The sequence below is a fragment of the Lithobates pipiens genome, unplaced genomic scaffold, assembly GCF_037356315.1.
Source record: "Lithobates pipiens isolate NorthernLeopardFrog02 unplaced genomic scaffold, aLitPip1_a1.2 Scaffold_18, whole genome shotgun sequence".
NCBI lineage: Eukaryota > Metazoa > Chordata > Amphibia > Anura > Ranidae > Lithobates > Lithobates pipiens.
Genome location: NW_027507758.1, coordinates 25,583,429 through 25,603,762, shown reverse-complemented (window position 1 = coordinate 25,603,762; position 20,334 = coordinate 25,583,429). Strand labels below are relative to the sequence as shown.

Here is a 20,334-nt window from a genome sequence, read left to right as displayed (position 1 = left end):
TCATGCCCCACTGGCGTGGTGAGAAAAAACCGAGCTCCCCTGACCCTGTCCTGGTGCCCTAGTCACACAGGTACTCATTGATGGCCCTCTGCTGCGTGTGCAGCCGCTGCAGCATGGTCAACGTTGAGTTCCACCTGGTGGGCATGTCACATATAAGGCGGTTCTTGGGCAGGTTCAACTGCTTTTGGAGCTCAGCCAGCCGAGCACAGACATTAAATGATCGGCGGAAATGCACACAGACTTTCCTGGCCTGCTTCAGGACATCCTGTAAGCCCGGGTACCTGCCCAAGAACCGCTGCACCACCAGGTTAAGGACGTGAGCCACACAGGGCACATGGGTCAGTTGTCCCTGTCGGAGGGCGGAGAGGAGGTTGGTGCCATTGTCGCAAACCACCAATCCTGGCTTAAGCTGGCATGGCGTCAACCACCTCTCGGCCTGCCTCTGCAGATCTGACAAAATATCTGCCCCAGTGTGGCTCCTATCCCCCAAACAAACCAGTGCAAGCACAGCATGGCATCGTTTTGCCTGCGTACTTGCGCAGCCCCTTGAACGCCTACGGAGCACCGCTGGTTCCGAGGACAGAGCACTGGAAGAGGCCATGGAGGAAGAAGAAGAGGAGGGAGTGGAGGAGAGAGGTGTGTCACAACCAGTAGCAGCATTTTGGAGGCGTGGTGGCGGAACAACCTCCAACACTACTGCACCTTGTCCTGCATCCTTCCCAGCTGCCAGAAGAGTGACCCAATGGGCCGTGAAAGACAGGTAATGTCCCTGTCCATGCCTGCTGGATCATGATTCAGCGGTAATATGCACCTTACCGCTGACCGCCCTGTCCAGCGAGGCAAGGACATTGCCTTCCACATGCCGGTAGAGAGCCGGAATTGCCTTCGGTGAGAAAAAATGGCATTTGGGGACCTGCCACTGAGGAACCGCACATTGCACAAACTCACGGAAGGGGGCCGAGTCTACCAACTGAAAAGGTAGCAGTTGAAGTGCTAGCAATTTAGCCAAGCTAGCATTCAACTGCTGGGCATGTGGATGGCTGGGAGTGAACTTCTTTCTACGGTCCAGCAGCTGGGGCAGGGAAATTTGCCTGCTGCAATCGGACGTGGCTGTACTGCTAGCAGAGTGCCCGCAAGTACTTGGCTGTGACACACCTAATTCTACACCTTCATTCCAGTGGCAGCTAGTGAAGTTTTTGGCTGGGGGGGTGCCAGACTCTGCCCATCATTTTTGACCCCTCCCACTTCTCATAAACCACACCCCTTATATAATCCACTCAATCCGTCCCCTGTATTCCACTTCCTTCCACCCATAGTGTCAGGAGTATACAGCTCAGATCACAGGACAGAGTATACAGTCCCAGCATCACAGGACAGGTTTTTTTGCTAGAAAATTACTTAGAAACCCCCAAACATTATATATATTTTTTTCTAACACCCTAGAGAATAAAATGGCGGTCATTACAATACTTATTTTCATACCGTATTTGCGCAGTGGTCTTACAAGCACACTTTTTTTTTAAAAAATTCACTTTTTTAAATAAAAAAATAAGACATCAGTAAAGCTACCCCAATTTTTTTCTATATTGTGAAAGATAATGTTACGCTGACTAAATTCATACCCAACATGTCACGCTTCTAAATTGCGCCCGCTCGTGGAATGGCGTCAAACTTTTAACCTCAAAAATATCCATAGGCAACGTTTCAAAAATTCTACAGGTTGCATCTTTTGCTTTACAGAGCAGGTCTAGGGCTAGTATTATTGATCTCATGCTAACGATCGCGGCAATACCTCACATGTGTGGTTTGACCACCGTTTTCAAATGCGGGCGCAGTACTCACGTATGCGTTCGCTTCTGCACGCGAGCTCGTCAGGGACTGGGTGCTTTTAAAAAAAAATGTTTTTTCTTATTTATTATATTTATTTTTTCACAGTTTAAAAAAAAAAAAACAATGGTGTGACTTTTATTCCTATTACAAGGAATGTAAACATCCCTTGTAATAGAAAAAAGCATGACAGGTCCTCTTAAATATGAGATCTGGGGTCGAAAAGTCCTCAGATCTCATATTTACACTAAAATGCAAAAAACGTTTGTAAAAATGCTCCACACTCCCCTATGTATGTTATTAGCACAGAGCACCCAACAAGCCACACAAATTATACCAAGCAAAATCATTTGGTCTTTGCCAGCAAATTACTTTGAGTAACAAGCAGCAGAGCAGACCCCATTTACTTTGTTTGCACCTTCCTGATAATAAGAATACCGCATGGCATGTACATTACATCTCCTCCTGCAACTGCAAGCATTGTTATGTTATTTCTGCTTAATTTTATATTCTAAAAAAATTTAAAAATGGCTCACATTCCTGCACAGTGTGACTCAGACTCTGTCTGAGTAAAGGCCGGGGTGCATTTTAAAATATATTTGAGCATAAAAATCGTTTTTTCCTTAGAGAGAATGTAAATGTTCCCTCACCTTACTGCAGCTCCGCTCGGTCTTAGGAACGGAGCCGCCGACGTCACTTCTGGCTTTCGGCTGCTTCGCGAAACCCGGGAAGTGACCTGGCTGGGTTTGAACAACAATGCTCCCGCCCGTAGAATCACAGTGATTTTACGGGCGGAAGCTAGTCAGCGTTCTGCATTGCGCCGCAAGGCGGGTTAAATACCCACAAAGGAAGCGCCATGGATGCGACCGGCGCCACAGTGCACTATGTTAAATTACTTTTTTTTTTAAATGTCTTAAAGGGGCCATTTTTTATTTATTTTTTTAACTTTTTTTATTATTTTTATTTTTCTGTGACTACAGGAGGGGGGCCGCCGCTGCTTCATTCCTCTCAGTGCAGGTTTTAGAGAGGACTGAAGGTATAGTGGGGTTGGAGATCCCAGCTGATGATGAGCAAGGACAGGTCCGCTTTGTTCTTTGGTGTGGGTCTTTAAGGTACGCTTGCTAACGAACTGCATGGCAGGTCAACATATGTCTGGTCAAGCATGTGGTGCCCAAGTGGCTAATGTTTTGGCCACGCAAGATACACTTGAGACATATGTTGCAAATAGCAGCAGTGCGATCTGATGTACTCGTCTCAAAAAAGGCCCACACCAAAGAACTTTTGGAATAACGTGCAGAGGCGGAGCTCTGCGGTGCTGCCCTTAAGCTGGCCCCTGGAGGGCATCCTGAATAGTTGGAGATGTGCCTCCTCCTCCTCTCTCCTATTAGGCACCCATGTGGAGTCAGTGACCTCATCATCCCCTCCCTCTTCATCACTGGAGCAAACCTGGCAGTATGCTGCAGCTGGTGGAACATGACTGCCAGATTGCTGTCCTTCTTGAGCATCCCCTCTCTCTGCGCTCACACTACTGCCTTCCTGTAGCTGGGTATCATCATCGGAGCCTTCAAAACACTGGGCATCCTCCTGGAGCATGTACCCAACACTGTGCTCAAACAGTTCGGGGGACTCCTCAGGAGGACATGGTGGGTCTAGGGAAGGCGTCACTGATGACATTGAGATGAGGGAAGAGGACGTGTTGGCAGCTGCTTTGCTAGTACCCTGGACCTGGGTGAGAGAGGATGAGGAGGATGAGGAGGCCTTGGTCATCCACTCTACCAAGTCTTCAGCATGATGCGGCTCAACAGGTCCAGCTGCCTAAAATAAGGACAAGCGTGTCCCATGGCCACGTGCTGATGACAATGCACCGCGTTGTCTCTAGACAGGGAGCCTGCTTGCCCACTTTTATTGGCTCGTGACTGTCTGTCTCTCCTTGTTAGCCTTCCAGACATAGTAATGGCCTGCAGAGAGATGGGAAAACCAGCAATTGGGTAGCTTTAGGTGCACACTGAGCAGATGACACAGTACACCAACTGTAATTACTGCAGCTGCCTGCTTGTGGTATAGGATCTGAAGAACACCAGCAATTGGAGTCGAACACCGAGCTCATCCCTAGTCAACGTCTAACCGTGGAGCTGCTGGTTGAAGGGTGGTCACGTCATCCTGGTTGCGATGTCCCCTCCAAAACTTGTCCAGAAAGAAGAGGCCCCTTTTTTTCGCGTCAGGTCTCTCTGCATCATGGTCTCTTCTCCTGCTCCCAGGCAGCCTCTTGATGTGTCCTTTACTCCCTCTCCCCTTGGCATACTGGGGGCTGTAGTTTCCAGGCTGGGGTATCCAGTGGGGCTGCCTTTCTTCAGGACTACATGTCCCAAGATCCTCCTTTCCTTTCTCTGATTGTTCCTGTCTGTAGCCAATCGGGAAGGGAGGGGGAGGAAATCCTCCACAGCACGAAAAGAAATTGTACTCTTCCACTTTACCAGATAGGTGCACAGCACACTCACCAGAGATCTATGACCCATTTTTATACAAAGCTAGTCACAAAATGCTTTAGAGGTCTCCAAGTGACATTCTTTTACACCAAGCCATGGAGTTCAGCTCTCTGTTCCATCCAGTAAGGTATTCTGTACATATGGATAGATGGATATCAGCATACATATATTGGCGCGCCTGTGCCTTTAAGAGACTCTCTACATATCTCAGTAACATAAAGGGGGAGATAAAAGGAGCCTTTCATAGTGTAGTACCTTCAATTTATTGAGTAAAAGGCTAGAATTGCACTTACATTCACAAAGTACTCAGGCATTGAAAATTAAACTAAAACATGCCGGTTTGCATTCCACCTGCATTCCAAATAACGGAAGAGAAGCATTGCAGAAAAATCCACCCAACGCGTTTCTTCCTGCCTGTCTACTGATGAACTTGATTGACAGATTGATTGACATGATTGATGACAGCAACTCCGATCTGTGCTGAGAGACAGTACAGTTGCAATGAGGGTTAGGAGGGTCCTGCTTACGAGAGCTTACATTCTTAACGGAGGTAATACAATAAGGCAATAACTGTGGGGCATGAACAAATGTAGAAAGCTGAAGAACAGTTTGTTAGGTTGAGGTGGGAGAATGTCAGAAACCATGAAATCAGACCGAGAAAGAATTACAGTTAAATCACACTTGTTTAATAATAACAGTAAATGGAACAAACGTAGTCAAAACATAGCAAGAGTTCAGGTACCGGAACGGATAGTCAGACAAGCCAAAAGCCAGGGAACCGGGGATGAGCGAGCAGGATCTGGAGCCAGATCTGGAGCCAGAAGGGATGTCAGCCAAGCAAGTCTTAACAAGAATGCAGGAGAGCGTCTCTGTGATGTTGACTGAGGCGAAAGCAGAGATCCTCTGGGCTGGATGGCTTAAGTAGTTAGGACTGACGAGCAGGATATCATCAGCAGCTGGGTACCTGTGGAGAGATAGGAGCTGGAAATTAGCTGACAGCTGAGCAGCCAGCTCAGAGAAGGAAGGGCTGAGCCCAGCCCTGACAGATAGGCTTCCTTGAAGAGATGAGTTTTGGGGGGCCGCCTAGAGGCGGACAGAGTAGAAGATAGGTTGGGGTAGAAAATTCCAGAGGATGGGAGAGGCTCTTGAGGAGTCCTAAAGGTGGACATGGAAAGAGGTGATGAGGCAGCTAAAGAGCGAAAAGGTCTTGGAAGGAATGGAAAGTACAATTTGGATAACATTTAGAGATGAGTTTGCTGATGTAGCTCTGGACAAACTTGTGGATGGCTTCATACATTGTTGTCAATATTTGGAATTTTATACATTGAGTGACTGGAAGCCAGTGGTGGGATTGGTAGGGAGATTCGGCAGACACCAAGAGTGAGGTGGATGAGTCTTGGCAGCAGCATTCATGATAAACAGGAGATAGGGAACAGCTTGGGTTCAGTTTGGGTTTGGTCCAAACCTGTCAGGACCAAATAATATTATCGATGATGTTACTAGAATCCCCACCCCTTTGTGTACATGTGGCTGCGAGGCAGGGATCGTCTTGGTTGCAATTGATTAACTCTGCATTGATAACTTCCTTCCAGGTTCGGACCAAACCCAAGTAAAACCCAAACTCAGCCCTACTGAATGGGGGATAGCCGATTTATTATTATTAAGATATATTTAAAGTTTAACCAAAGGCAAAACATTTTTTTTTTTTTTTTTTAGTTTTGGATGGAGTGCAGAGGGAGTAGAACACCTGTCAGTTCTTGTTGCGGTCTGTGTCCCCGTTAGGGAGATTCATCCTCTCTATTTGTCCTGTTTACGATTACCATCAAAAATTAAAGAAAATGCCAAATTTTGGGCTGACACCAGAACAGTAATAGAAGGGAAATCTTCCAATCAGGACAATAGTTCTGGTGGTACACCATGATTCCCTCACTTTGGAGGGATTACCTCTCGCTTCCTGTATTGGCTATGAGACAGGAATTGAAGGGAAATCTCCCACAGATGGAAAAAAAAAAAAAATATATATATATATATATATATATATATATATATATACACACATATACACACACACACATATACTTTATTTGATATTTATTTAGCGCCCCCCTGAGTTAATACTTTGTAGAACCACCTTTCACTGCAATTACAGCTGCAAGTCTTTTTGGAGATGTCTCTACCAGCTTTGCACATCTAGAGAGGGACATTTTTGCCCATTCTTGTTTGCAAAATATCTCAATGGCTCTGTCAGATTGGATGGAGAACATCTGTGAACAGCAATTTTCAAGTCTTGCCACAGATTCTCAGTTGGATTTAGGTCTGGACTTTGACTGGGCCATTCTAACACATGAATATGCTTTGATCTAAACCATTCCATTGTAGCTCTGGAGGTATGTTTAGGGTCGTTGTCCTGCTGGAAGGTGAACCTCCACCCCAATCTATCTATCATTTTCCGATGATAGATTGAACAGAGCTCTGTGAGATGTTCAAAGCTTGGGAGATTTTTTTTTTTTTTTATAACCTAACCCTGCTTTAAATGTCTCCACAACTTTATTTCTGACCTATCTGGTGTGTTCCTTGGCCTTCATGAACAGCTGTATTTATACTGAGATTACATTTCACACAAGTGAACTCTTTACTAATTTACTAATTAGGTGACTTCTGAAGGCAATTGGTTCTACTAGATTTTAGTTAGGGGTATCAGAGATAAGGTCAGCTGAATACAAATGCACGCCACACTTTTCACATATTTCTTTGTAAAAAATTTGGAAAACCATTTATCATTCTCCTTTCACTTTGCAATTATACTGCCACTTTGCGTTGGTCTGTCACATAAAATCCCGATAAATTACATTTAAATTTTTGGCTGCAACATGACAAATGTGGAATAATATATATATATATATATATATATATATATATATATATATATATATATATATATATATATATATATATATATATATATATATATATATATATATATTTTTTTTTTTCCACATTTGTCATGTTGCAGCCAAAAATTTAAATGTAATTTATTGGGATTTTATGTGAAAGACCAGCGCAAAGTGTCAGTATAATAGTATTATATATTTATTTATATATATATATATATATATATATATATATATATATATATATATATATATATATATATATATATATATATTACTATTTTCTCCATATTTATATATATATATAGTAAATAAATAATTATATATATATAAAATTCTCCTGCTCTACAAGGCTCTGGTCCGGTTGCACCTGGAGTATTCTGTCCAGTTCTGGGCACCAGTCCTCAGGAAGGATGTACTGGAAATGGAGCGAGTACAAAGAAGGGCAACAAAGCTGATAAAGTGTCTGGAGGATATTATTTATGAGGAAAGGTTGTGAGCACTGAACTTATTCTCTCTGGAGAAGAAACGCTTGAGAGGGGATATGATTTCATTATATAAATACAGGACTGGTGACCCCACAATAGGGAGAAAACTTTTTCACGGAAGGGAGTTTAACAAGACGCGTGGCCACTCATTAAAATTAGAAAAAAAGAGGTTTAACCTTAACCACTTGAGATCCGCGCTATAGCCAAATGACGGCTACAGCGCGGATCTCCTTTTCCGGGACGACGTCAATAGACGTAGTCCCGCGCACGAGCGCCCTGCGCGCCCCCTGAGGGGCCCGCGTGGCGCGCTCTGTGATCGGCGAGTCTACGAGACTCGCCTGATCACCGATCCGTGCAAGGGGTCGATCCTTATCGCATGATCAGCTGTCAGCCAATGACAGCTGATCATGTGATATAACGGAGCCGGTAATCGGCTATTATTCCTCCTCGCGCTGACAGCGCGAGGAGAAAAAAAAAGCCGATTGCCGGCGGCCGTGATCGGGACATCAGTCCCGATCATGGCCAGCCCTGTTAGTGACCATCTGCCCCCTGTCAGTGCCCACCTGCCCCCTGCCAGTGCCACAATAGAAAAAATAAAGGGCCCCCGTCAGTGCCACCCAGCAGTGCCCATAGTGCCACCCAGCAGTGCCCAGAGTGCCACTCAGCAGTGCCCAGAGTGCCACCCAGCAGTGCCACCCAGCAGTGCCCACAGTGCCACCCAGCAGTGCCCACAATCTGCCTCAACATAGGTGCTGCACCCCAGTGCCACATATCCATGCCCATCAGTGTCATCTACCAGTGCCCAGCAGTGCCGCCCATCAGTGCCCAGCAGTGCCACCTATCAGAGCCACCCAGAGGCGTAACTAGCATGTTCAGGGCCCGGGTGCAAGAAACCATGAAGGGCCCCCACCAGGGACGTTGCTGGGTCTACAAAAGATCTCGGGGCTAGAGCCCATAGCAGCAAAGAAAAGAAAGTCATACACTTGGGCGGGCATACACATGTATATTAGATATATATATATATATATATATATATATATATATATATATATATATATATATATATATATATATATATATATGTGTGTGTGTGTGTCATTACATATCTGAGTACGGGTCCCCCACTTACATCAGGGACCCCAGAGAACTTTCCTACTTACATTAGGGTCCCCAGAGAGCCCCCCCTTACATTAGGGTCCCCAGAGAGCCTCCCCTTACATCAGGGTCCCCAGAGATCTCCCCTTACATCAGGATCCCCAGAGAGCCTCCCCTCTCTCAGGGTCCCCAGAGAGCCCCCTCCTTACATCAGGGTCCCCAGAGAGCCCCCTCCTTACATCAGGGTCCCCAGAGAGCCCCCTCCTTACATCAGGGTCCTCAGAGAGCCCCCCCTTGCATCAAGATCCCCAGAGAGCCCCCTCCTTACATAAGGGTCCCCAGAGAGCCCCCTCCTTACATAAGGGTCCCCAGAGAGCCCCATCCTTACATTAAGAAAAAAATAAACCGCGCTGGGAAAAAATAGCGAAAAAACAAACTAACAATGTGTAATGTAGGCAGCAGCAATAAATGCGATATAAACACTCAACAATAATCCAAGAATACAGAAAAGCTGCGCCAGCCCTCTAACCAATTATGTAAAAAAAGTGAAATAATAAAAATATAAATAATTAATATATAAATGATTGATGCATCAAAAAAACCTCAAGTGCATAAGAAAAAAAGTGCATAAAAAATGACAATGCAAAAAGTCCATTCATAGAAAGTTCATGTGTAAGTCCATATGATTAACAATTATGTTTTTAAATGGAGACACCACAGTGATTCAACACACTCTGAATGCGCACGAAGTGCCCGTCACCGTATAGTGAGTGCGCTTACCAGAGGGTATATAGATTGGAGCGTTATAAATAGATGGTAGGTCACACCAAAGTAATCCTCCTTATAATGGGTCAGCTCTCCGCATCACAACAGCACTCACGAAAAGGTAATCTATTCCGTGGTCCCAAAAAGGTACTCAGTGGTCCACAGGAAAGAAAGGAACCAACATAGCGTAATAACGTTGAGACAATTTATTAAAAATAAAAAGTAGCGCACTTACATGTAAGTCGAAAGTAAATTGTCTCAACGTTATTACGCTATGTTGGTTCCTTTCTTTCCTGTGGACCACTGAGTACCTTTTTGGGACCACGGAATAGATTACCTTTTCGTGAGTGCTGTTGTGATGCGGAGAGCTGACCCATTATAAGGAGGATTACTTTGGCGTGACCTACCATCTATTTATAACGCTCCAATCTATATACCCTCTGGTAAGCGCACTCACTATACGGTGACGGGCACTTCGTGCGCATTCAGAGTGTGTTGAATCACTGTGGTGTCTCCATTTAAAAACATAATTGTTAATCATATGGACTTACACATGAACTTTCTATGAATGGACTTTTTGCATTGTCATTTTTTATGCACTTTTTTTCTTATGCACTTGAGGTTTTTTTGATGCATCAATCATTTATATATTAATTATTTATATTTTTATTATTTCACTTTTTTTACATAATTGGTTAGAGGGCTGGCGCAGCTTTTCTGTATTCTTGGACCATCCTTACATTAGTATCCCCAGAGAGCAACCCCTCTTACATTAGTCTCCCCAGAGGGCCCCTTCCTTACATTAGTGTCCCCAGAGGGCCCCCCTTTACATCAGGGTACCCAGACAGCTGACACCCCCCCCCCTTCCATAGGTTTCCCTGTACCTGGCTGGTGGAGGTGGGAGGCGGCGATCGGCAACTCTATGGTGTCCACAGGCAGGGGGATCTCCCTGGAGCTTGTAGTTCTTCTCCCGAGTGTATACAGTGGAGAAGAGAGGGGCCTCTGACCAGGGCATGTATCAGAATCTGTGTACAAGCAGAGCGACTCACTGAAAGTGAAACTGATACCTGTCCGGGTCAGAGGCCCCTCCCCTTTCCTCTCCACTGTATACACTGACACTCGGGAAGAGAGAACTACAAGCCCCAGGCACATCCCGCCGCTCACAAGCACCATAGAGCTGCCGATCGCCGCTTTCCACCTCCCCCCAGTGCTTTCTAAAGTGCCAGCCAGAGGTGCAGGGGAGATGCCAGGTCTTGGGCCCCCCACAGCGGCAGAACGGCAGGGCCCAGTCGCAAGTGCGACTGCAGCGACCCCTATAGTTCCGCCGCTGGAGCCACCTATCAGTGCCACCTATCAGTGCCCATCAGTCCCATCTACCAGTGGTACCTATCAGTGCCCATCCGTGCCACCCATCCGTGCCACCCATCTATGCCACCTTATCTGTGCCCATCTTTGCCCATCAGTGCCCATCGGTGCCGCCTTATCTGTGCCTATTAGTGCCGCTTTAACTATGCCTATCAGTGCCCACCAGTGCAGCCTATCAGTGCCCACCAATGCAGCCTATCAGTGCCCACCAATGCAGCCCATCAGTGCCCACCAATGCAGCCCATCAGTGCCCACCAGTGCAGCCTATCAGTGCCGCCTCATCAGCGCACTTCAATGAAGGAGAAAAATTACCCATTTGCAAAATTTTATAACAAACTATTAAACATGATTTTTTTTTTTGTATCTTTTTTTGTTTGTTTAGTAAAAAATAAAACTCCGAGCTGTAATTAAATACCACCAAAAGAAAGCTCTATTTGTGGGAAAAAATGATAAAAATTTCATTTGGGTACAGTGTTGTATGCCCGCGCAATTGTCATTCAAAGTGCATCAGCGCTGAAAGCTGAAAATTGGTCTGGGACTGAGGGGGGTTTAAGTGTCCAGTAAGCAAGTGGTTAAACTATGTAGAGGGTTCTTTACTATAAGAGCGCCAAGGATGTGGAATTTCCTTTCACAGGCGGTGGTCTGGGGCATGGATAGTTTAAACAAACTATTAGATAATCACCTGAACGACCGCAACATACAGGGATATACAATGTAATACTGACATATAATCACACACATAGGTTGGACTTGATGGATTATGTGTGTGATTATATGTCAGTATTACATATAATTGAATGTAGGTGAGGTTGAAAAAAAGTGTATTTTTTTTAACCTCACCTACTATGTAATAATATACTATTTATATATATATATATATATATATATATATATATATATATATATATATATATATATATATATATACATATACATACATACACACACACACACACCAGTAGTATGTATTTATTTTAAAGGTGGAATCCTCCTTTAATCCAGCCTAGCTGGCCCCCTGTGTAGTACCCGAGTTTGTCCTGCGGGTGGCGCCATTCAGCCAGTCATAGATGGTGAAGTTGGCGGTGATTGCAGAGAAGGATACAAGGCGTATACATATGTATGTATTGGGTGGGGGGTGAATGGTTGTATGAGGAGTAGGAGGAGGATGGAGGAGTAGGAGTAGGCAGAGCTGGGATCGCAGTGCTGGGGATGTGCTCGGCTCCGGCTGGCTGCTGTCATTCTGTGCGATCAGCTGTGCTCGCTCCTCATCCTCCGGACACACCGATCTCCGGGATCTGACCTCCATACACCCTCCGGGATCTGCCCTCCTCTCCTCCCTCCGGGATCTGTCCCCTCCTCGCCCATTGGAGGGCTCAATGTGTGGACATGGCTGGGGCTCAGCCTGGGGTTCATGCTCTGCAGCTCAAACGTGTCCGCGTCTCCGACACCTTGAAGAAAGGATCCAAGTGTATCAAATGGGATGATGTAAGTAAGCGATCATTTCCGATCCGTCTATGGGGGGGTCTGTGTCCGGCACTGCATGCTGTGCGATCCCTGCTGGCTGGGGAGGAGGATGAGGGAGTTTAAAGGGATCGCTCAGAACCAATGAATGGACTGCTGGATGTGACAGCTGGTGACTGGGCATGGGGCTGACAGTCTTTATATAGGAAATTCTGATAGTCGGGGGCATTGACAGCCCCAAATGGGTCATTTGGTGACCCAAGAAAGGGACTTTAGTAGCCCTGAATGGGTCAAATTGCAGTCCCAAAAGTGTCATTGGTATCACCAAAAGGGTCACTTGGTGGCATCCAAAGAGTCATATTGTAGTCCCAAAAGGGTGATATGGTAGCCTTCAAATGGTCATATGGTTGCCCTGAACAGGTGATTGGCAGCACCCAAAGGGCCATAAAAGGGTTAAATGGCAGCTCCAAAAGGGTCATTGGTAGCTCTAAAAGAGCGATATGGTATATTGGAAATAGTCACATGGTAGCCCCATGCTAACCTCAAAAGTGCCACATAGTAGCCAAAAAAGGGGTCAAATGGTAGCCCAAAAGGGGTGATATAGTAGCCCAAAAAGGGTCATTAGTAGCCCTGAAAGAGTCAAATGGAAGTCCCAAAAGGGTCATTGGCATCACCAAGAAGGTCATATGGTAGCCCTAAAAGGGTGATATGGTAGCCTCAGAAAAATCACGTGGTATTCCCTGAAAGGCTTGTCGGCAGCCCCAAAAGGGTCACCTGGTGGCACCCAAAGAGTCATATTGTAGCTTCAAATGGGTCGAATGGTAGCCCTGGACAGGTCATTGGTAACACCCAAAGGGTTATATTGTCGCCCTGAAAAGGGTTATATGGTAGTCTCAAAGGATCGTTGGCAGCCCCAAAAAGGTAATTGGTAGCCTGGAAAAGGGTCACACGGTAGACCTTAAAGTCTATGGTAGGGTCACATGGTAGCCCCAACTAAGTGATTTAATAGCCCTCTGAAAGGGTCCTTGGTAGCTCCAAATGGGTAAAATGGTAGCCTTAAAAGTTCCAAAGGGGTTGTTGGTATTCCCAAAAAGGGAGGTACAGCCTTCAAAGGGTCATTGGCTGCACCAAGAGTGTTAAAGCTGAAGTCTAGGTGAAATAAAACAAATGCCCCCTTGCAATGGGGCTGCCCTAAATGCTCGTTTAAGTCTAGCGGGCTCCAAAAATCTTTTGTAACTTACCCGATCCTCCACTCCCCAAGACTCCTTCCAGCCAGCAAAACCATTCCCCACAGCCTCTTCTCCCCTCCACTCTGGCGATCGCAGGTCCTCTGACATCACCAAGTCCAATGTAGAGCCCAAAGCTCTTCACTGGACATCAGGATGCTGAGGGACAGTCCACCACCACAGAAGTAGGCAGTAGGGGGGAGTGGAGGGGCAGATGCCTAAACGTGCTTCTTTTTTGGTCCTCTAGACATAAATGAGCATTTAACCCTTGCAGTGCCACTGAAACGGGACACTTTTTCTTTCTCAGGAGATGGGTTATGATGTGAAGAAGTGATCCATATTTTCCTGTCGCTCCACCATGACTCCAACCAGAATATAAGATTTGTGTAGATCTCAGAGCTGAAGGAAATGTCTGCTTCCTCCTCTACAGGGAGAGCTTTAAGGAAGGTCACCATTGAGGTGTAGTCGCTCTCCCCCCCCCCCCCCCAGGGGATTGCAGAATGTCAGGGCAGACAATGACAGCTATCACCTCCTACATTTAATAATTAGCCACAAAGGGCCATTCAAAATGATTGCATGCAAGCCAAGCAAGGACACAGACCTTTATATTGCACTCATTGCTCCATACAAAACAGGTGGTTGTGTATACAGGGCGATCGGGAAAGATACAACTTTCAGGTTCCATTATATTATATGTGTTTGAAGAATTTCTCCGGTTATACCTATCTTCAATACATAGGAAGGAGACCAGTCCTATCACCTCCATACCTACCATCAATGAATTACTAGACATGGATGCAGGCTTGGTTCACTCCTACAGGTGCGACCAAATGCAGGCACGTTTCCGTGCGTTTTCCCTACATGTCATGTGTAAGGCAGCCCATTCATTTCCATAAAGAAGTCCCAGGTTTTTCCTAAAAAGGCACCGCACTGAACCGCACGATGCAAGGCACCCTGCAGTTTGGTGCGTGCGACTATGCGGCACATTTACAGATGCATGGGGGTGGCGTTAACAATCAATGACTCAGCCACACATCTGCTAAATAGCAGCGTGTTTCTCCCTGTGCGATTATGCGTACGTTCCTGACACGCAGCAGTGTGAACCAAGCTTTAGGATACATGCGTACAGCCACAGGTGGGGAGTAGTACAGCCACAGGTGGGGAGTAGTACAGCCACAGGTGGGGAGTAGTACAGCCACAGGTGGGGCGTACAGCTACAGGTGGAGAGTAGTACACCAGTCACAGGTGGGGACTGCCACAGGTGGAGAGTACAGCCAGCCATAGAAATGAATGGCTGTACTCCCTGTACACTTATAAATGCATCAGCGTTTACTCGCATATGCTCATATAACGCATTGTGCATATGCTGTGATTTCCTGACTGCAACTTATTAAAATATGTTCTACGCACATTGGCGGGTAAACGCTGATGCAGGTAAGTATCTGCATTTACAGGCACATACACGTACATTCCCTTGTATGGCTGATTGTATGACCTACCTGCGGCTCCTCAGCCATGGGAAAATGTATTTTTTTTGTATTAATAAATAGTAACAGTAGTAATAAAAATGAATCCATTTTATAAATAATAATATAATAAATATATATATATTTAAATCTTTCTTTCTTTCTTTTTTTTTTTTTTTTTTTATATAAGAATCTATATATTATAAACTATTAATGCTAAATTATTTTTATATATTATTAAATAGAATTATGATTATTATTAATACCTATTAAACATGTATTATACATAAAATATTTTATATTGGTTGTTGGGAATCTATACCTGATCTTACTATCATGTGTATGGGACTTTTTTCTTTTCGTTTATTTAAACCATGGACTCACGTTTGGTGGTTAGCACTGTTGTTTTGGATAAGCGCATTTATATATATATATAATTTTTTTTTTTTTACAGAAAAAAAGTAAAATATTAATACAAATTATACAAATTTTTTGCATTTTGGAGACTTTTGTGAGATACAGTGTGTGTGTGTGTGTGTGTGTGTGTGTGTGTATGTATATATATATATATCTCTCATTTCTAAATTTTTAGAAGAAAACCAAAACGGCGACGTGTATGTGAAATTTTACAAAAGGACACCGTTCTTATGTTTTGTATTACAGAGTGTGTATGCTCCATCTAAAATCGTTGATTGGTTTCTAGATTTAGGATAGGCTTTTAATGCAATGCCCATTTTCTTTCACCATGGCTATCCATCACTTATAGCTCTGCTCATCTAAGCTATCTGTAGTCACCAGCTGGGTTTTGCCGTGATTTACTTCCTGCACTCCAATGAACATCCAGGCTTGTATCATAGGAGAGTGCACAGAATGTAAATGTGCTGTGTTAAGCTGACCATACACTAAGCAATCTTTGTACAATCTCTTTTAGCTGTACCAAAACTATGTACAGTGCTATGAGGACAGACCAAACCTATCCAATCGGGCAGGTCTTTGTACTATATAGCTCAGGGGTAGGAAACGTTAAAGAGAGTCAAAGATCACCGGGCACAGTGTCGCCTCCTAACACCTGATTTAAACCTCTAATTGCCGTACTACAATTGCGTGCATTGCAACACAATCATGGGTTTAAATCAAGTGGTGAAGAGGCAGCATATCGCCTCCTCACCACCTGTCAAACACACTCGGATCGCTTTTCAGAGGAGCAGAAGTGCCTGCTGCACTTGAGAATGAGCCCTTAGTTGCGTTCTGCAGCGGCACCCCTAGAGCTAAATCACACGTAAAGTTGGAAGGTGGTAAAACCCTGCGGTTGAGTCACGGATTTACCGCCCCCAATCCCTACCCCCTTTAGCTGCTTAGGCAGCAGCCAAAGGTGTGCACATGTCGTAGCAGGAATTAAGCCCCCTGTTGCTTTTGGTGGGTGCTTCTGCCTGCCAATCACGACCCATTCAAGTAAACCAATCTGCATGCTTCCAAGGGGTTAAAGCCGGTGATGGGAAAGCAACACAATGCTGCCTGCTTTAACCCCTTGTTTGCTGTACTGCACACGGTTGCAGGCACTTGCAGAGCATCCTCGTTCACTTGAATGGGTCATGCTTGGCAGTTTTTTATTTTTATTTTTTAAAAACCTGTGGTGTGTGAAACACACCCAAAAACTCCACCCGGTGCCAAAAAAAGTGCACACACTTAAAGAGTGACACAAAACGTGCAACGGGTGTTACACTGATCCTCCCTAGGAAGGACCTTACCCTGATCCCCCGGGGCGTTAGGCTCCAGACGGGGACTGAGGTACTTCACTGGGTCCATCTGGCCGAAACCAGACGGACCCCCTTTCTCTGGAAGTTCTGCTGAGACAGACCCACTCAAGTACTCGGTGGGGCTCCCCCGAAGGGAGACCCCATGATCGAGGGCAAACCAAGCCATGTCCACCCCCTCCCAAGACTTTCCAAGTAGGTCAGAGGACCCACACCCTACTCATCACACTGTGACAAACGTGTATACACCAAACAAAAAGATACAAAAAAGTGACAACACAAGGGTTAAGTACATAGGAAAGTGGGGAGAAGGAAGTGGGAGAAGTATGCACAATGGTCACTCTTTCACAATGGCCAGGCCCTTCATACTTGCCAGGTGCTACACCCACCAACCATGAGAGGGTGTAAAACTCCTACTGTGGCTGTGACATGTGTACACCCCTGGCCACTACAGCCAAAGTTGGTGCAGTTGGGGTGATAAAAAACATGTCTTAGCTATGGGATTTTACCAACCCCCAAACTGCAAATGCAAATTAACCCTTATGTCCCGTAAACACGATCGGATTTTCAGTCAACAAATGTTGGATGTGAGCTTGTTGGTGGAAAGACCGACCGTGTGTACGCTTCATCGCACATTTGTTGTCGGACTTTCAGCCAACAAATGTTGGCTAGCAGGTTCTCAAATTTTCCTCCAAGAAATGTTTGTTGTCGGACTTTCTGATCGTGTGTACACAAGTCCGTTGGACAAAGGTCCACGCATGCTTGGAATCAAGTACGTGATATAACTGGCGTTCCTAATGGAGATAACAGGTAGGACTTGTACGTCGCTACCTTCGTAATTGTTGGCCAACATTTGTGTGACTGTGTATATGCAAGACAAAGACAAGTTGGAGCCAACAATCTTTGAACAAAAATCCACGGTTTTGTTGTCGGAAAGTCCGATCGTGTGTATGGGAAATTACAGTTCTGAGCCCCCTATAAGGCTGCTTTCACACTGATGTGCTGCGGGTTACATGCACCACAAATGCAGTGCATCTGTGACTTTCCTGGGTTAGTTGTGCTTTGCCTTAGATTTCTACAGTGCCTTGAAAAAGTGGATTTTCGAAAAAATTTTGTCATGTTGCAGCCAAAAACGTAAATCTATTTTATTGGGATTTTATGTGATAGACCAACACAAAGCGGCACATAATTGTGAAGTGAAAGGAAAATGATAAATGTTTTTTCAAATTGTTTACAAATAAATATGTGAAAAGTGTGCATTTGTATTCAGCCCCCCCGGAGTCAATACTTTGTAGATCCATCTTTCTCTGAAATTACAGCTGCAAGTCTTTTTTGGGAACTTGTCTTGTAGGGGCAAGTCTTGTAGTCAGAATCTAGGACTACACCTAGAATCTTGGCATGCAGGGGTGGGCTTATAGTTGTGCCATCAATTTTGACAGAGAGATCAGGGGAAGGGGCACATGGGGGAGGAAGAGTTTTATAAATTCGGTTTTGGATAGGTTGAGTTTGGGGAAGTGGTGTGACATCCAGACTGATATGTCTGTTAGTAAATTGGTGATATGTGAGGAGACTAAAGGAGTGAGTTGAGGGGTAGAGAAATAGATTTGGATGTCATCAACATAGAGATGGTATTGGAATCCATGGGAAGGCTAACAGCTGACCCAGGGAGGGGGTGTAGATTGAAAATAGGAGAGGTCCAAGAACAGAACCTTGGGGGACCCCAGTAGAGAAAGGAAGAGGAGAGAAGGAAGTAGAGTTGTAAGAAACCCTAAAGGCGCGATTGGATAAGTAGAAAGAGAACCAGCAAAGAGTACAGTCATGGATACCAAAGGTGTAGAGTTTTTTGAGGAGGAGGGGGTGGTCAACCGTATCAGAGGCAGCAGAGAGGTCCAGGAGTAGGAGAACAGAATAGTGTCCATTGGTTTTGGCCATTATAAGCCCTTGTACACACGGTCGGAGAATCCGTCGGAATGTGTCCTATCGGACCGCGTCGTCGGATAATCCGACTGTGTGTGGTATGCATCGGACTGATTCCGTCCGAATATCCGTCGGACCCAATTTTCCAACATGTTGGAAATATTTCCCGACCAACTGGTTTGATCGGACATACTCCGATCATGTGTAGCGAATTTTGATCGGACCAAGTGCCACGCATGCTCAGATCAAATTCCTACATCAAAGCTATTGGCTACTAGCCTGAATGTAGTCCCATCGTAACGAAATTACGTCATCACGTTCTGAAAGATCGGATTTTTCGACAACTTAGTCCGACTGTGTGTATGCAACAGTTTCGGACACAATCCGTCGGACTAAATCCGACGGACAAAATCCGACGGATTTGGTTGGCAGAATCTCCGACCGTGTGTACAGGGGCTTAGATTGTTTAGATTATTTGTTAGTTTTAGAAGAGTAGTTTCTGTATAGTGTTGAGGACGAAATCCAGACTGAAGGGGATGAAGAAGGCTATTATCAACAAGGTGGCCGCTTAGTCGGTGGTAGACCAGACGTTTAAGGAGTTTGGAGAAAAAGGGGAGCAAGGAGATGGGGCGTAGGTTGTTAAGATTGGATGGTTCCAGTGAGGGCTTTTTAAGCATGGGGCTGACAAGTGCATGTTTTAGGGAGTTGGGGAAGATGCTAGAAGAGAGGGAGAGATTGAAAATGTGGGTTAGAGAGTGCAGAATAGAGCCAGAGGGGGAACGTAGCTTTTGCGAGGGAACAGGATCCAGAGGGCAAGTGGTAAGATGGACATTAGCAAGTAGTTTAGCAACCTCGTCTATAGTGCTGGGTTTGAAAGAGGGAAGTAATGATTGTACCTGTGGGCATGGAGGGTGTCTGAACAGTAGAGATCTTGCAAATTGTATCAATCTTCTGTTTGAAGTGATTGGCGATCTCCTGGGCAGTGAGTGAGTTGGTGGGTGGAGGGTGAAGTAGAGAGTTGAAGGTAGAGAAGAATTGATGGGGACGGGATGATAAGTTGCTAATGAGAGTGGTAAAATAGGTCTGCTTGGCAGTGAGGAGGCTGAAATTGTATTTTTGGAGGGCAGATTTATATTGGTTGAAATCTTTCTGAAAACTTAGTCTTACGCCACAGGCACACATGAGCATGACTATGTTTTTTCAGACTTCTAGTATCATCTGTTTGCCAAGGTTGAAGGGGTTGGGGCCTGATTCTGTGTGTAGTGAGGGGGACCAGTGAGGCTAGAAGTGAAGCATTGTAGACTGGCTAGGCTGGTGCAAGATAGGGGTGAGATTTTGTCATAGAGGTTGTTGATAGCAGAGAAGAGAAGGGTTGAGATGAGGTAGGTTTCTGCAGGTAAAGGTGATAGAAAATGAGGTCAATGGTATTGCCTTCAGAGTGAGTAGGAGCGTGTTGCCACTGCTTCAGGTCAAAGGAGGAGGTTAGGCTGAGAAGTTTGGAAGTGGCAGGAGTGTTAGTATTAGGGATGTTTAAGTCACTCAGATTGCTTGTAGGGATTTCAGAAGAAAGAAAGTAGGGTAGCCAGGCAGAGA

At 45.2% G+C, this 20,334-nt stretch overlaps 2 protein-coding genes across 2 annotated transcripts in view; one reads left to right on the top strand and one right to left on the bottom strand.

The window, feature by feature from the left end:
* Nucleotides 1-10,593, bottom strand: part of HAO1 (hydroxyacid oxidase 1) — a 443,817-nt gene extending 433,224 nt beyond the window's left edge. The window contains exon 1 of the mRNA XM_077485491.1: nucleotides 10,437-10,593. Coding sequence (XP_077341617.1) covers nucleotides 10,437-10,567 — 131 coding nt within the window. The 5' untranslated portion in view covers nucleotides 10,568-10,593. The remainder of the gene's footprint in view (nucleotides 1-10,436) is intronic.
* Nucleotides 10,594-12,041: 1,448 nt separating this feature from the next.
* The window catches only part of PLCB1 (phospholipase C beta 1), a 957,098-nt gene continuing 948,805 nt past the window's right edge, over nucleotides 12,042-20,334 (top strand). The window contains exon 1 of the mRNA XM_077485489.1: nucleotides 12,042-12,402. Within this exon, the coding sequence (XP_077341615.1) occupies nucleotides 12,304-12,402 (99 nt within the window). The 5' untranslated portion in view covers nucleotides 12,042-12,303. The remainder of the gene's footprint in view (nucleotides 12,403-20,334) is intronic.